Consider the following 18,549-nt stretch of genomic DNA (forward strand, 5'->3'; position numbering starts at 1 on the left):
ATGCCGCTGTACTTTGGCAATTTGGCACGGGATGCAGGTGCGCGCCCAATGCCCAACCTGTTTACGCAACCCGTGCCACACGAAACGGAAAGCCACGAGGGCCGTCGTCGCCCGAATGGAAGGGTGGGCCAGCCCGTGGAGCACCTCGAACACCTTGCGCCGCCAGGCTACGGAAACGATGGGGCGCGGCTGCCCGGTGGATACATCGCACAACAGCGTCGCGCCCCCAGTGCCACAGAGAACGTCCTCCAACTGCAGGCCCGAAAAGGCGGTACGATAGGCGGACATCTCATCGTCCGTCAGCTGGGCCGCCGCCAGGGATGAGTAGTCGATGCAATCGGCCACTTGCAGGACGGCGTGGACTGCGGGTCGAGACAAGGCGTCGGCCACTCTGTTGTCTTTGCCTCCGATGAAACGGATGGAGGTCGTGTACTCCGAGACGAAAGGTAACTGCCGCTGCTGGCGAGCTGACCACGGGTCGGACACCTTGGCGAATGCAAAGGTGAGGGGCTTGTGGTCCGTGTACGCGGTGAAGGTACGCCCCTTGAGGAAGTAGCAGATGTGGCGGACGGCAAGGTAAAGGGCCAGGAGCTCGCGGTCAAAGGCACTGTAGTTCCGCTGTGCGCCGCTGAGGTGCCTGCTGAAGAAAGCGAGAGGCTTCCAACACCCATCAATCTGCTGTTCTAGCACCGCCCCAACCGCCACATCCGAAGCGTTGACCGTCAGGTTGGTCGGTGCATCCACCCGTGGGTGCACGAGCATCGTGGCCGTAGCCAGGGCGTCCTTGGCGTGTTGGAACGCCGCCACCGCATCGTCAGTCCATTCGACCTCCTTGCGCTTGCCCGCCATGAGGTGGAACAGCAGGCGCATGATCCGGGCTGCAGACGGCACAAATCGGAGGTAAAAGGCCACCATCCCAACAAATTCATGGAGGCAGCTTCAACGCCAAGGCGTGGAGAGTGGCGCGGTCGGCAGGGTCCACGGGGTGGGGTCCGGCAGGGTCCAGAGGTGGCTGACCGGCAGGGCCAGGTAGTGCGTGTTGAGGAACGTTCGGGTCCATCGCAACTTGCGAGGAAATGTCGAGGGTCACCAGTGTAGTGGGCCTGGACGCAGTAGGGATCAGGCAAGATGCCAGGTAGGCATGCAGTAATGCAGCAACAGAACATCCACACTCTCTTCAGTCTCAAGCACGAGTTATCTCTCAAGCCCCTTCAGGCAACCCCCGTAGCACTAGCCCTGTCCAACCCGTGCCGAGGGGGATGATCCAGGGAGTGGCCTAATCCCCGGGTACCGCCACAGCTGATCTCTGCCTCCTAATCCCATTTTCCTGCCTTCTCCCCAAAACGCTTGACACCCGTTCTAATCAAGAACTTGTCTATCTCTGCCTTAAAAAGATCTACTGACTTGACCTCCACAGCCCTCTTGTGGCAAAGAGTTCCACAGATTAACCACCCTCTGACTAAAGAAGTTCTTCTCACCTCCTTTCTAAAAGAGCGCCCTTTAATTCTCAGGCTATGACCTCTGGTCCTAGACTCTCCCACCAGTGGAAACATCTTTTCCACATCCACTCTATCTATGCCTTTCATTATCCTGTAAGGTTCAATGAGGTCCCCCCTCAACCTTCTAAACTCCAGCGAGTAGAGGCCCAGTGCTGTCAAGTACTCCTCATATGCTAACCCGCTAATTCCTGGAATCATTCTTGTAAACCTCCTCTGGACTCTCTCCAGAGCCAGCACATCCTTCCTCAGATATGAAGCCCAAATTAGAAGAGAATAATTGCATAAAATCATGACATATAAAACCCAATGATGAATATTGTGTGTCACCACTTAATTCTGGCTGCTACATTACAGGGAGAATGTGGAGGTTTTGGAGAGGGTGCGGAAGAGGTTCACCAAGATGTTGCTTGGATGGGAGAGTATTAACCGTAAGGAGACGTTGGTTGAATCTAGATTTTTTTCCTCTGGAACGTCAGAGGCTGAGGGGGTGATCTGATAGAAGTTTATAAGATTATAAAAGGCATAAATAGGATAGGTAGTCAGAATCTTCTTTCCAGGGTGGATGCATCAAATACTAAAGGGGATTCATTTAAGGTGAGAGGGAAAAAGTTTAAAGAAGATTTGCAAGGCAGGTTTTTATACTAACAGTAGGGCTGCCGAGAACATATTGCCAGGGGTGGTGGTGGAAGCAAATATGATGGCACTATTTCAGAGGCATTTAGACAGGAATGTGAAGAGGCAGGAAAAGGAAGGATATAGACCACGTAGAGACAAATGGGATTAGTTTAAATGGCATCATGGTCAGCACAGTCATGGGCTCAAGGGCCTGTTCCTGTGCTGTACTGTCCAATGTTCAATGTATATTTACATATTTTCAGATTCACTATCCCTTTCATAAAATAATAATTTTTAGGCCTGTTTAAATAAACATTTGTAAAAAAAAAGTTAACTCTAGGTCTAATCTTGATGTGCAGTGGATACGACATGGAGTTGTCTCATTAGTTAGATAAAATGTCTGCATTCTGATTGGCTAACTCATTCACCACAGAGAAAAGTATTCCTAAATACATTTTAAATTTTGAAGGAGCCAACAACAAATGTACCAAATGCAAACTCACAATGCGGTCAACTAGGTCCAAATGAATCAAAACTTTTATTTGCAGCTATTAAAATGTTGAATGAGTAACCTTGGACTTACGATAGGGGTTTCAAGCCATGGGTACAATTTAAAGGGTAATCGATTATCTCTTATTACAAACACGTTATATCAGCATTCACGTTTCACAAGGTACAAAGCTCACAATGCTACACCTTGGGATTTCGTTGACAGAAGATTAACTCTTTTTATGAAACATTGCAATAAGAGACACATGCATGTCGGCAGATAGAAATTTTCACCAAGGGATGCATTTTAAAAGTGAAAAATCTTCACGGTGAAAATAGCATCTTTCAAACTTATAGCAATCCAGCTATGAATATAAACAGGACACATTTCACCTAATGAGAATTTGTTTTGCAAATTCTGATTGCAGCCATAAACAGTGCATAACTAAATGAAAACTCCAATGATTACATTTTGTGACCGAAACACATGAAGCAACAACATATCTAATGGAATGGAAATCCACTATAATTTTAATGCACTTAGGTGAGCGATGCTTTTTACATTGCACAGAACAAATCAAAGTTATAAAATGAAACCAAATGCAATATTCACCAAAAACAAACAGAAGCAAACTACATTTGTTAAGAGATCAAACATTTCTGTGCTAGCAGATAGCATCTACCAGATACCAGATAGCATCTATACCAGGCAGCATCTGAATTATTTTAGGAAGTTACTTTGGGAAAGGGAAACATCAAAATGAATAGTTAATATGGATTTAGCCTTTTGACACATAACATCCTGAAAATGCTATAAAATACATTGTTATCAATTGTAGTTTTTTGCCCCAATTCATTTCCTTAGGTTTTGAGTATTATTAGTTTGGGTAAACGTTAGATATTTGTATTGTGACATCACTATGTTAAGACAGTGGAATCTAACATTGCTAACTATAATCTTTCAATCAGTACATTCAACAAATATAACAAACTTAATTATATCATAAAGCATAGAACTAAAGCAAACAGGCAAAAATACATTCTTAGCACGCCTCCTGATATTTGCTGTTACGAATAGATTTCAACCGTTATGAATATTATGTATCAAGCTAACATTAATTTAATATTATGAATTCAATAACTTAAGCAAAGTATCTTAAAGTTAGAATTGGATTTGTTTGAACCAAAGGGCTAAATTTAGAGAAAATGTTTCACTCAGCTCAGAAAAAATAAACAATGGTCAAATGTCAAGTGCATGCATTGACGAAATAGATCAAAAAGCAAAGAACCAGTAGAAGAAAATTTGAATTATTCGCATTTTATCACGAGCAATGGACTAAAACGTCAGAATTATGGTAACAAAGATAAAGATGACTGAGCTGAACTATATCAACATGGAAGAAAGCAGCCTTACATACCTAGTAGTTGAGCTGTTAATAACTGAGGGTTGAAATGGAAGACACACACTTAAAGCTGAAGCTCCTATCTTTATTACCAGAGCTACTTTGTGAGAGGTACTCTGCCAGTAGTTTGGGTTTAAAGATCATTTCTTCTATGGTAAAATGTCATTCCTGTCACCCATGGCAAGTAGCCAACTTCTGATTAAAAAGGCCACTGCACCCAGGTATCTACGAACCTCTGCTGAGATGGGTTCAAAGGTTCAATTGGCTCAATCAATGTTGATTGTCGCAATAATGTCTCAATAGCAATATTAATCTTAAGCAGTTTTATTCACCTTCATCTCCTTTAGTCATGGTGACTGTGATATAGATACGGGCTCAATCCATATGTGCGACTGGTAGGGTGCCACAAGAATCAGTACTCAAGCATTAGCTATTCTATATCAATGGTTTCAATGAGGAAACATGACAGGGGGTGTTGCAAGCTTAGATGTGCAAAGATATACAGTGCATGAAAACTGATTGGAGAAGAAAATGGCAGATGAAGTAAAATATGGGGAAGTTTGAAGTTGGCCTCCAAAGCAGGAAGAATGAAAAAGTAGAATTTATTTTAAAGGAGGAGAGAAGAGCAAATGTTCATTTATAAATGGATTTAAGAGTTGTTGAAGATATTGTGTAGATATAACAACCAGTTAAAAATACCATTAGTATATAACATTTTATTGAAAACTTGTTGGAACATAAGAATAAGGAAATGTTATTGCAACATATAGTTTTGGTGTGACTACACCTGGAATAGAGTGCATAGTTTACCTTTGCAGGATGTATTTCTTTTGGGAATGAAGTGAGGAAAAAAATTATTTCTCCCAAAATTGTGAATAGACAATAGACAATAGACAATAGGTGCAGGAGTAGGCCATTCAGCCCTTCGAGCCAGCACCGCCATTCAATGCGATCATGGCTGATCACTCTCAATCAGTACCCCGTTCCTGCCTTCTCCCCATACCCCCTCACTCCACTATCCTTAAGAGCTCTATCCAGCTCTCTCTTGAAAGCATCCAACGAACTGGCCTCCACTGCCTTCTGAGGCAGAGAATTCCACACCTTCACCACTCTCTGACTGAAAAAGTTCTTCCTCATCTCCGTTCTAAATGGCCTACCCCTTATTCTTAAACTGTGGCCCCTTGTTCTGGACTCCCCCAACATTGGGAACATGTTTCCTGCCTCTAATGTGTCCAATCCCCTAATTATCTTATATGTTTCAATAAGATCCCCCCTCATCCTTCTAAATTCCAGTGTATACAAGCCCAATCGCTCCAGCCTTCTCGAATGTTTGGAATTCTCTAGTCATTGGATCATCAATCAATACGGCTAATGTATTTACAGCATAAATCAATACATTATCAACACTAAAGAAGTTAAGGGTTATGGAAATAGTGGGGAAAATAAAAGAGTTTAGTTATGATCTGACTGAAGGGTAAAACATCATTGAGTAAATATGTGACCTACTCCTGATACTATTATGATCAGACATGAAGTAATAGAAATATATGCTTGTGTAGGTGCATAATAACTGAGATTTCTATGTTATTGACAAAGATTATTCCTTAATCTTATGAGCTTTGGGAGTTCTCAATATGGCTACATCCAGTAACAACTGTAATACATTTCTAAAATAGAGATGTGAAGAACAAGCATAAAAACTTCATAAAGTACGGTGAGACCTCTACTGGAGTATTGTACTTGCTTCTGGGCATGCTTCAGGAGAGATGTGAATGTCATGAAGGGGCAACAGAGATTAGTAGAGTGTCTGCAATGGTAAAGCTGTGCAAAAACATCGTGAGATGATGAGATTGTTCTCGATTGTAAAAAGGAGCTTTAAATCAGCTGTTCACAACACTGAAAGGTTTTAATGGAATAGAAAGAGAAAAAAAATGGTTTCCATGGCAGCACCACCAGCATGAAAACTGCTTTTATCTCCATAATCTTTGCAATAATGGCCAAAATTCTATTCGTCTTCCGACTTGCTTGTTGTACCTGTATATGCATATTATGAGTTTCATGCACTCAAATCTTTGCTATGCACCACAATACTTAGCAATCCCACTCAGTTGAAATCACTGATATTTTAGAGTGCCTTGAACTCACATTCCCGTAAAATATGCTTCCCTGTTCTTCCTTCTACCTCAAAGGTGTTTTGTAAGGTGAATATGAAATATCCCACTCCAGCATTCAGAGAGGAATATGGGAGCTTTCTACAATGTCCTGGCTCTCTAATTTTTCCCTGATGATTTATCACATTCCTTCATTATAACTGTAACTGCATGCCACAAATAGCTCACTGCACAGTCTTTTAGAGTACCTAAGGTCATGAAAGATATGATACAAATTCAAAATTTCTCCCTCTGTATTAAATTCAATTAACAAAAAAAAGTACAACTGCATGAAATTTTATCAAAGTACAATATACTGTCGGGCAACTTTGTTTTTTGATATCTTGATGCATTGTTATCAGAAGATATCTTGGCTCTAAAAATTCTGGAATATGAAACTATTGATAAAAGACAAGGTATTGCTTTAAATTGAACTTTGGAATTTGTGGAATAATTCCAACAATTTAACTCATGCTTGGATCCCCAAACTCAATTAGTAAAACAGATATTTGTTTGGTAGGTTTCTTAAACAGTATCTCAATAAAAGCTTAACGATAGCTATAAAATAGTTATATCTATTCCTTAGATCAAACTCTGCAGAAATGCCTTCCTTTTTGCAGTCATTTCCTTTAGTCCAATTGTACTTTGCTTCCAATAGTACATGTTTTATAAAGTCTGGCCTTTGAACTACTTATTTTTTTAACGATCGCAAACATTGTATGAATGGTCTAAACTCATCATAAGTTCATAAAATCATAAGTGATAGGAGCAGAATTAGGCCATTCGGTCCATCAATTCTACTACGCCATTCAATCATGGCTGATCTATCTCTCCCTCCTTACCCCATTCTCCTACCTTCTCCCCATAACACCCACCTCATGTTCCTCCTCAATGGCTCAGAGCTAGACATATTCAAACATTTTCTTCCAGATGCAAGAACAGGGACAGTTTCCTATCAACCAGTTTCCCACACACCGCAGAGCTGGTTTAAATCCCACCTTTGGGTTAATTGATACCTGATTTCAAATATCATAGATGGCTCTTGTTACTTACTTGATTTAATAGCTTCTCCTCCTGGTTGTGATGTTACATTTTCAGTCTACAAACTCTCCACGCTTTTCGCAGTCATTTCCTTTAGTCCAGTTGTACTTTGCTTCCGATAGTACATGTTATATAAAGTCTGTCCTTTGAACTACTTATTTTTTTAACGATTGCAAACATTGTATGAAAGTCTGCTGTTAATGAGTTACTAACTATTAAAAAGCTTCTATTAACCTCTGCAAATGAAATCTAGGCCCCTAACCTTTTATTATCTTTACCAGCCTGCTCTGCCAAAATAGATAAGATAAAAGGTTATAGTAGACCCCAAAGTGTAAAGTAAAAGATAGCTTGCAAATGCTGACAAAGGTCAAATGAACACACAAAACAAAATAGTAACGTAGGTGTTTGTTTAAACCCCATGGTGGAGGGACATTATACAAGGATCAAAGGTACAGCTGGTTATGTTACCTATGGAATTTGTAGGGGGCTGGTACCATCAATGAACACTGCTACCTCACTGAAACATACAGAATAATGAAAGGCTTGGATTGAGTGAATGTGGAGAGGATCTTTCCATGAGTGGGAGAGTCTGGAACTAGAGGTCATAGCCTCAGAATTAAAGGACATTCTTTTAGGAAAACGATGAGGAGAAATTTCTAGGGTCAGAGGGTGGTGAATCTGTGGAATTCTTTGCCACAGAAGGCTGTGGAGGCCAAGTTAGTGGGTATTTTTAAGGTAGAGATAGATAGATTCTTGATTAGTACAGGTGTCAGTGGCTATGGGGAGAAGGCAGGAGAATGGATTTAGGAGGGAGAGATAGATCAGCTAAGATTGAATGGCAGAGGAGACTTGATGGGATGAATGGCCTAATTCTACTCCTATTCTTTATGACCTTCTGCCCTAAAGACTGTCACACTATCTTTCTGGTGTCCTGTTGGTGGCATTACATCATGCAAAGGGTAAGCATGGGCATGCGGAATACGAGGATGTTTTCGGGACTTGAGGGACTGAGCTATAGGGAGAGGTGGGGCAGGCGAGGATTTTATTCCTTGGAGCGCAGAATGCTGAGAGTCCTTATAGAAACATATAAAATTATGCAGGGAATAGATAGGGTGAATGCACAGTCTTTTACCCAAGGTAGGAGAATCAAACACAAGAGGACATATGTTTAAGTACAGAGGGGCGGGATTTAATAAGAATGTGACAAGCAATATTTTCACATAGAGCATAGTGGGTGATAGTTAATGAAGATACTATAATGAAACTGACACAGTGACCCTGGTTCGATCCTGGCCATGTGTGCTGTCTGTACGGAATTTGTACGTTTTCCCCGCGAACGCCTGGGATTTCTCCAGGTGCTCTGGTTTCCGCCCACATTCAAAAACGTCCATCCTACATAGGTTTGTAGGTTAATCGGCTTCTGTAAATTGTTCCTAGTGTGTAGGACAGAACTAGTGCTCGGGTGATTGCTGGTCGGCCTGGACTCGGTGGGCCACTCTGTATCTCTAAACTAAACTAAACTAAACAATGAAAAGACACTTGGATAGGTACATAGATAGGAAAGGCTCAAAGACATATGGGCTAAATGTGGGCAAAAGAGACTAGCTTAGATGAGGCATCTTGGACAGCATGGATGAGTTGGGCTGAGGGGCCTGTTTCCAAGCTATATGACCCTATTACTCTGACTAATTTGCATCACAGGGCCATTGCTCTCTTGATCATGGATATTATCGTTGCCTTTTGGATTTTACCCCTCTGGTACTTTCCATCTGTCATTTTTTATGTCATTTGCTTGATATGTGGATAGAACCCTGTTTGCAATGTACAACATACTCATCAGATTCTTTGAACAAAGGAGTTCACTGCTTCGGCCTCTGTTTCTAAGAGTCCGTTGTATTCTTGATGGCACCCATGTGCTGTGAAAACTATTAAGGTCACCAGCCAATGGGCATGTTGCATTGCTCCTCTGCTTTGTTGTGAGCAGAGCAATTCCTTTCTCACTATGTCATTGTAACATCATTATTAACTTTTCCAACTATCTTTGAAACAAATAATGATCACAAAAGACCATCACACAAACCAGCCTCCCTTCCATCGACTCCATTTACACTTCACACTGCCTCGGCAAGGCCAGCAGCATAATCAAGGATGAGCTGCACCCCGGCCACTCCCTCTTCTCCCATCAGGCAAAAGGTATAGGTGTGAAAACATACACCTCCAGATTCAGAGACAGTTTCTTCCCAGCTGTTATCAGGCAACTGAATCATCCTGCCACAACCAGAGAGCAGTGGTGAACTATTATCTACATCATTGGTGACCCTCGGATTATCCTTGGTCGGACTTTGCTGGCTTTACCTTGCACGTTATTCCCTTATCAAGTATCTATACACTATAAATGGCTCGATTGTAATCATGTTTTGTCTTTCCGCTGACTAGTTAGCACGCAACAAAACCTTTTCACTGAACCTCGGTATGCGTGACAATGAACTAAACTGAAAACTGAAATAACTAAACTGAAGAACCCGAGGGATCCTGGCAGGTGGATGTGAGGAGAATGTTCCCTCTTGTGGAAGAATCAGAACTAGGAATCACACAGACCTTGTCCATCTAAGGCAGCAATGTGGTGAATTCTTGTTCTCTCAGAAGGTGGTGAATTCTTGGAATTCTGTACCTTTAAGGGTAAACGAAGCAGACATTTTGTTATGGAAGGAGATAAAAGACTAGACTACTGAGTACTGAAGTGAAGGTTCACAAGCTAGGCTGTGGTCCTGATCTCCCAACCTATTTCAATGTGACCCTTGAACAGTAGGTTGAGGTGCATCTGTGGGGGACAGGAATGGTCAATGTTTTGGGTCAAAACCCTGCATCAGGACTCAGAGTGCAGATGGAACAGCCCCTCTCTGCTACCTTCCCTCCCTATTCTTACCCTGATGTGAGCTTTCAACCCAAAAACATCAACAATACGTTTGCCCCCACAGATGCTAGTCGACCTACTGATTGTTCCGCCAGCAGATTGTTCTGCAGATTGAGTTTGTGTGTCTACTTCAGATCTCAAGTACATAATTTCTGCTTAACAATACCTTCACCCTTGGTAAAGTCAGCAATTTTTTTAAATTTGAATTGACCCATCATGATACTGGGAATCCATAACCACCTCCATCCCTTTGCAGCTACCTAGCATTAAATGAGGGACATATTATCAACAAATGCCTTTAGCCAAGCTGTTGTATTGAAAGCATGTGCAGATTAATAAGATGGCCTGACTCAGCAATATTGTACGAGTGGATGTCTGGTAACACAAACGTTCACTTGTTCAACAGAATCTACCTTAAATCAACCTCACTGCCTCGTCCTAATTTCCCTGGATTTCTTTGAATCCAAATAATTTACCAATCTCAGTAGTGAATGTGTTCAATGTATCAGCATCCACAGCCTTCTGTGCAAAGCTCTCTGTCCTATGCTGTCTTACTGTCATAGACCCTAGAGCAGTACAGCACAGGAACGAGCTATTCAGCCCACAATCCCCCTGCCAAGCATGGTGCCGTCAAACTAATCTCCTATGCCTGTACATGATCCATATACTTCCATTCCCAGCATATTCATGTGCCTTTTTAAAGACCTAAGTCCTACTATCGCATCAGTCTCTACTACCATCCCTGGGAGCACATTCCAGGCACCCACCACTCTCTGTTTAAAATGCTTGCCCCACACGTCTCCATTAAACTTTCCCTCTCACCTTAAACCTGTCCGACTGTCTACCTATCACTGCCTCTCATAATTTTATATACCTCAATCAGGTTGCTATTGAGGGCGTGCAGCGTAGGTTTACTAGGTTAATTCCCGGAATGGCGGGACTGTCATATGTTGAAAGACTGGAGCGGCTAGGCTTGTATACACTGGAATTTAGAAGGATGAGAGGGGATCTTATCGAAACATATAAGATTATTAAGGGGTTGGACACGTTAGAGGCAGGAAACATGTTCCAAATGTTGGGGGAGTCCAGAACCAGGGGTCACAGTTTAAGAATAAGGGGTAGGCCATTTAGAACGGAGATGAGGAAAAAAAAATTCAGTCAGAGAGTTGTAAATCTGTGGAATTCACTGCCTCAGAAGGCAGTGGAGGCCAATTCTCTGAATGCATCCAAGAGAGAGCTAGATAGAGCTCTTAAGGATAGTGGAGTCAGGCGGTATGGGGAGAAGGCAGGAATGGGGTACTGATTGAGAATGATCAGCCATGATCACATTGAATGGTGGTGCTGGCTTGAAGGACCGAATGGCCTCCTCCTGCACCTATTGTCTATTGTCTATTGTCTATTGCCTCCCCTTGGACTCGGATGATCCCGGAGAAAACAATCCAAATTTCTCCAGCCCCTCCTTATAGTCAATATCAGGGGTACAGTGCTGCTGGAGCTCACCGGAGCACCGCTCCGGCACCTCTGTAAAAAAAACCAAAATAAACAGCAGGGAATTTTAACTAGCAGGGAATGTAACAGCGGCCGCTCCGGCACCAGTGACAGGTCCGGCACCTAAAAAATTAACACTGCAACACTGGTCAATACCATCATTATAACCCTTGTCTTGTGCTTTTCTCCTTCCAGATGAACAATGTTCCAGGTGGCACGACCAAAGTGAGAGAAGTAGGAATGACGACACAATATCCACCATTCCAAAATCACTTGTTGATTTGGTTTTTACTAAACTGAGACTGTTACCAGAAATTACCTTTTTTTACTTTGCATTTTCAATGCAAATAAAATTGAAGGAATAAACTATTTTAGAATTAACTGAAGCAATTCTGGTCTCCCTTGGATGATGAGGGCAGGATTAATCAAAGACTGGAAACTTATAACAGAAAACGAGAGCTCATTAAAGCAGAAAACCTGGCGCAGTACAAAATATGTCGGGGTGAAATTAAAAATACAATTTTGAAACCAATAAAGTTGCAAGAAACCTTATCTTGATCCAATGCCAATTACTTGATTTTAAAAAAAAATCATATTGTCAAGACCTCGGGAAAAATCTAAAACCAGTTAAGTCTTATCAGGTTGAATTCACTGAAAGGAATGATCAGAATAGCGGAGAAGCAGAATAAGGAGGGGGAAAAAAACAACTTGTACCCAGGTGCAATTTCTGGAGCTGATTTGTTTTAACCTGAGCCTAACACTCAAATCAAAGTTGTGACATGACAGTCAGGAAGTTCTGCTAATTAGTGACAAAGAAGTATTTGTCCTGCCATAGGCACTCGGGAATTAACACATCCACCTGCTAGTTATAAATATAAGTGATCTCTGATACTAACATTGCTTGAGGAACTGACCACCATTGGCTTCTTCACTCGGTAGTTGGGAGATGATGCCAAAACAATCCAAACTTCATCATAAAGATCCTGGTTTGTATCCTTGCAGTAAACAGCATGTAATGGTTGTGTCAGCTGCTCTTTCCTATGTCTTTTTATTTTCCTGTATGCTTTGTTCCGTTAACTGCAATGAGTCTTCGAAATTCTACATAGGACTTCAGCTTCCCAGAAACATCTCCTTCCCCTTCAGTGCCTTGAGAATAGGGTCTGCCATCCAGCTCGCCATTGACAAAATAAATTCAGATCCCTACCTCCTACCTAATCATACATTGGACTTTGTGTATGCCGACAGTGACTGCAATCCTAAGGTATCCATTCGCGAGTTCATAGACCAGATTCAGAGGTACAATATTTCTGCTCTTTTTGGACCAGCCTGTCCGGATGTGTCAGAGGTAAGAGATTATTTATACCGGATTTCTTGTTTAGTCGTTAATATATTATTGTCTGTTATATAATGTCTCCTGAAAAATGAACGTAACTAAAATGATTATGTCAGGGAGAAATCTTCTGAAACAAATTCTAATGTGGAGGAAAATGGAGCAAATTAAACCTGCAATTTTTAATGTTTGGATCAAATTGTAAGTAGGTCTCATAAAAAAGTTCTATGGGAGAACTGGTTGGTAACAATTTTCCAATTTACCTTTGGTTGCTCTTTTACGTTGATGCTGGTACTAAACTATCTTATTTTGCAAAGTGGATGGTACAACATTCTGAAATTGCATCTATTACTTCGCATAGCTAATTATTTGATTCCATGAAGGATGGGATATGTGGGGCAGTTTAAAGAGAAGAGCTCCAGATACAAACGACGCACCCATGAATGAGAGCAGACTGAGTAAGCTAAGAAAATAAATCATTTCCAAAGATAATAAAATAAAGGGAATATGAAGGAAAAGATAAAGTAAGTAGAAGCAAAAACAGAAAGGTGAAATTTTAAAAAAACTGAGGTTGACAAGAAGCGCTTAAGGGGAATATCATGGAGAAAAATTGAACTAATAACCCGGAAAAAAAAAAAGATGAAGTAGCCACACAGAATAAACAAGAGAGTTCTCAATTGTGGGAAAAAAGTCATCTCAGTTGCACTACCTTTTTTGATAAATCCATGGTCCATGTTTTGCTGTTTAGATTACAGGTCTCCTTGCCTCTCAGTGGAATATCCCCATCTTTGGATTCGCGGGTCAGGCCCTTGCCTTTGATGATTTCTACGTGTACGATACTTATGTCAACCTGCTGTCTTCACTCCGGAATATGAGAAATGTCCTTTCTAAAACCTTGCGTTTCTTTGGCTGGAAAAACGTTGCCCTGTTTGGAGGGTCTGCCGAGGAGTCCACCTGGGACATGACTGACCAGCTCTGGGAAATAATTGCTGAAGAGCTGGAAACAAACTTCACCATTATAGCTCAAATCAGATATGACACAGGCGACATGGCCCTCCACCAGGTGAAGCTCAAGGAAGCTGCAGTTTCAGCGAGAAGTAAGTGTTACTGATGGCAAAAATAAACAAATTGTTATCCTGCATTTCTGCCTGCTTTGCAGTTATCATTCTATCAAAGCTAACCCCTTCCAAGCACATTTAAGGCACAATTGCCTTCTAAGATTTTCTTAAAACTATCTTCAAAATGAAAATAGTACTAAATCCCAAGACACGTAAGCATTTGGGACAATATCAATTGAAATAATTTTTAAAAGGACATGAAGTTCTGGATAAACTCAGCAGATCAGGCACCATCTCTGGATGAACCAGACTGTTAAAGGTATAGAAGAAGAATTTATGGAGTTCACCAGGGATTATTTATTTGAGTGCTATGTTACAGAACAGGCAGGAATAGGCTACTTTGATTTGGTCATGAGTAATGAGGAGGGGTTAATAAGAGACATTGTAGTTAAAGATCCCCTAGAAGTGGCGATCAGAGTATGATAGAGTCAGAGTTGCAGTTTGATGCTGATGTATAAACTCAGAGCCCAAGGTGTTGGAGGAAATGCTTTAGCATTGATTGTAAACTGGCTGTCACATAGAAAACAGAAAGTTGGAATAAATGTCCCTTTCAAGCTGGAGAGATGTAACTAATGGAGTATCCCAAAGTTTGTTTTTTTATCTCTCAATTGGTTACTATTATCATTAATAATGTGGAGGAAAGGAACAAAATGTAAGGTTTTGTGGTTTGCCAATTTTCAAAAATAGGTGGATGGGCATGTTTTTTATGGGGACATTGTGATTCTGCAATGGGAATATTTTCTTTTAGTTTTAGTTTTAGAGATACAGCGCAGAAACAGGCCCTTCGGCCCACTGAGTCTGTGCCGACTAGTAATCCCCAAATACTAACACTATCCTACACACAATAGGGACAATTTACAATTTTACCAAGCCAATTAGCCTACAAACCTGTACGTCTTTGAAGTGTGGGAGGAAACTGGAGAATCCAGAGAAAAAACATGCAGGTCACAGGGAGAATGTACAAACTCCGTACAGACAGCACCTGCAGTCAGGATCAAACCCGGGTCTCTGGGACAGTAAGGCAGCAACTCCACTGCTGCGCTCTATTATGTAGATAGAGTAATTGAGCGAAAATTTGGCAAATGGAGTCTAACGTGAGGTAAAACACTTTTGGTAAAAGGAATCAAAAGTCAGATTATTATCTAAATGGAGAGAGACTGCAAATGAATGAGGTTCAGAGGGATCTAGATGATTCATGTGATTCACATGATTCATGTACATGATTCACAAAAGGTTACTAGTCGGGTCCTAAGTGGAGTTAGGAAAGCAGATGCCATATTGCATTTTATTGTGAAGAGGTTGGAGTCTAAGAATAAGGAGCCTTTGTTACAGTTGTACAGGGTAATAACGAGGCCAGACCTGGAATAATGTGTATAGTATTAGTCACAAAAGATATAGTTCTGGTGGGAGCAGTCTAATAGAGATTGAGCCTAATTTCTAGGATGAGAAGGCTTTCTTGTCAAGAGAGTCCAAACAGTTTGGGTCTGTTTTCCTTGGAGTTTGTAAGAATGGAGTCTGTGTTATTTAAACTTAGAAAATCTTAAAGGGACTTGACAGGGCAGATGTTGAGATATTTTCATTGGAGGCAGAGCTTCCAAATGTCTTCTCTCAGAGGTTTGTCAATCTCAGCAATTCACTGCCTTGAGGGTGGTGGAGACCAGATCATTCGATGTACTTAAGATGTATATAAATAAATATTTGAAGTATGGAGGAATTGAGGGTTATGGACTTGGTACAGGAGAGGAGTTGAGGCCAGCATAGATCAGCCTGCTGGGCCAGGTGCCTCACTCCTGTACCTGCTTTCTTGAGAAAGGTGATAATTCCTCTTGTTCTTGCTGCATGCCGCAGGCTACTATCACTAATATAAATAAGTCAGTCCACTAAAACACTCCACTCCACAGCTAACTTCAGTCCTGTCTGCTGCAGCACAGAATCCTACATTAACATTCACACAGCTGAACCATAGCATCTTCGTCTTAAAGTCAAAGGTCATCTCTTTTCTCTATTGAATCAACAATTCTTCCAGCTGAGACAAGCTGAGAACAACTGGGTTCACTTTTTATTTAGCAATATCTTTAGGAAATCAATACAAATACATGGGGAATAATAAACACAGGTGATCATCATTATTATAATGACTTACAAAATGAAATAGAAATGGCTTCTAATTATTGCAATATGATTTTGCCTGTTTCTCAAATTATACTTTGCTACAGAGATCTCTGTATTCTATGGCAATTGTATATATAGCATAATCTCGGTGAATGGTATTTAGTCTCCATCATGGATATTATTTAAAGGTTTTATAGTGTGGTATTTAAAAGGAATATGATTTTCAGAATCTAGGTTTGTGGGATTCAATTAGTTGGTGCAAATTTGAAACTTAATTCCATTTACCCTCATTTTCCTCATTCCTTTAGATGTTCTCACTTTAATGATTGTATCCTGGTTTCTACGTGCAGAAATTAGATTTTATTTACCATGTCGTCTTTCTAATTATTTTAAGTCAAGTAACAGTGATGAGCTTTAATTTTCTGAGAACAGATGGCTGAAGGAAGTAGTTGCACATCTTTTCTGGAGTGGCATAGCGAGTCTACTCCGCCATTTAATCATGGCTGATCTATCTTTCCCTCTCAATACTATTTTCCTGCCTTCTCCCCATAATCCTTGACACCCTTATCAATCAAGTATCTGTCAAGTCAAGTCAAGTCAATTTTATTTGTATAGCACATTTAAAAACAACCCACGTTGACCAAAGTGCTGTACATTTGATTAGGTTCCAATAGAAAAAAAAATGTCAATCTCCACCTTAAAAATACCAGATGACCTGACCTCCACAGCCATTTGTGGCAATGAATTCCATAGATTCACCACCCTCTGACCAAAGAAACTCCACCTCATCTCCTTTCTAAAGGTACGTCCTTTTATTCTGAGTCTATGCCCTCTGGTCCAGACCGTGTTGGTTCTTATGCTATCTACTGCACACTGCGTTTACATACCTGTTGTATTGCTACAACTAAGAATTTAATTGTTCCATTTTGGGACACATGACAATAAAACACTTTTGACTCTTGACTCTTGAGGTAATGAAAGAATATGGCAATCTTTCCTTTGTTGGTCAGGGCAGGAAGTTATGGTGCAGCTGTATAAAACTGGTTAGGCCATATTTGGACTATTGTGTACAGTTCTTCTCACTGCATTACAAGAAGGGTGTGGAGGTTGTGGTGAGGATGCAAAAGAGGATGTTGACTGGATTAGAGGGTATTAGCTATGAGGAGATATTCTTGGGTTGATTTCTCTGGAGTATCAGAGGCTGAGGGCAGGTCTGATAAAAATGTATAGAATTATGAGAGGCATAGTCAGTCTTTTTTGCAGTGTGCAAATGTCAAATACTCAAGAACATAGTTGTAAGTGAGGAGGGACAGTTTCAGTGAGAGGGGGAGATGTGGAAGGCCAATTCATTGTACAGAGAGTGGGGGTGCCTGGAATGTGCTGTCAGGGGTGGGTGGTGGAAGCAGATATGAAAGCTAATTTAGGAGGCATTTAGAGGGGCATGTGAGGACTATAAATAGATTAATCAATCATTCTGGAGAAGAGTCCTAACCCAAAATGTAATTTGCCCATTCCCTTCCACAGATGCTGCCTAACCCATTGAGTTCCTCCAGCATTTTGTTCTTTGGTACTCCATTAAACAATTTAATGGGCAGCCCTTTTTGTATTTTTAGCTTGCAGTAACACCAAAAACACTTGAGAAGATCTTTATATTTGAAAATCATGTGGGGAAAATAACTTTACAATTGCGAGTATGGAACTACCGAGCACCTAACCTTTTCTTCCCTATGGACACAATTATTTTTATAACACAATTTTCATGAGCTTTCTTAAGAACACAGCTGTCCATATAAATTGGTAAATTTTAAAACTTAAATTCAAATTTAAAAATGTTAAATAATTTTAAATAGTTGATTATTTGTAATATATTTTTTAATGATTTTAATAACTTCATGATAACTTTGACAACCAGAAAAGCAAGAGACTCTGATTTAACCAAGTTCCTCTGCCCAATATTTTCCCCCTTGCCATTCATTCTGACACTGTCCGCCCTCCCTCCCCATGTCAGGACTTATAATTAGTTCATGACACAAGTTTAAAGATTTCTAAAATTATTTTGGACATACGGACATAATGATAAAATAACCTAATTAGACAGTAGAGATACAAGGAACTGCCGTTGCTGGTTTACAAGAAATAACAAAGTGCTAAAGTACCTCAGCAGGTCAGTCAGCATCTCAGGCGGTAAGAGATAAGTGACATTTCTGATCGGTCCCTATTTTAGACTGATTATAGTGGCAGGGAGAAAACTGGAAAGAGTAGGGAATGAGATAAAGCCTGGCAAGTGATAGGTGGATACTGGTGAGTGGACGGGGGGGGTGGGGGGGGGGGGGTGGAAAGGGGTGTTGATTGGCAGATGTGCTCGAAATAGACAATAGACAATAGGTGCA

At 41.0% G+C, this 18,549-nt stretch overlaps 2 protein-coding genes across 3 annotated transcripts in view; one reads left to right on the forward strand and one right to left on the reverse strand.

The window, feature by feature from the left end:
• acsl5 (acyl-CoA synthetase long chain family member 5) overlaps positions 1–7,388 on the reverse strand; it is a 49,413-nt gene extending 42,025 nt beyond the window's left edge. Inside the window, exon 1 of one of the 2 annotated variants that reach the window (XM_078413502.1) lies at positions 7,210–7,388. The gene's annotated coding sequence lies outside the window, so the exon portion shown is untranslated. Of the gene's footprint in view, positions 1–4,021; positions 4,151–7,209 lie in introns of those variants that run through there. The other variant, XM_078413503.1, reaches the window with a different exon arrangement.
• The window catches only part of gucy2g (guanylate cyclase 2g), a 59,773-nt gene that overhangs the window by 923 nt on the left and 40,301 nt on the right, over positions 1–18,549 (forward strand). The window contains exons 2-4 of the mRNA XM_078412724.1: positions 6,519–6,572; positions 12,706–12,944; positions 13,678–13,977. Coding sequence (XP_078268850.1) covers positions 6,519–6,572; positions 12,706–12,944; positions 13,678–13,977 — 593 coding nt within the window. The remainder of the gene's footprint in view (positions 1–6,518; positions 6,573–12,705; positions 12,945–13,677; positions 13,978–18,549) is intronic.

The sequence above is a fragment of the Rhinoraja longicauda genome, chromosome 16 (assembly GCF_053455715.1).
Source record: "Rhinoraja longicauda isolate Sanriku21f chromosome 16, sRhiLon1.1, whole genome shotgun sequence".
Lineage (NCBI taxonomy): Eukaryota > Metazoa > Chordata > Chondrichthyes > Rajiformes > Arhynchobatidae > Rhinoraja > Rhinoraja longicauda.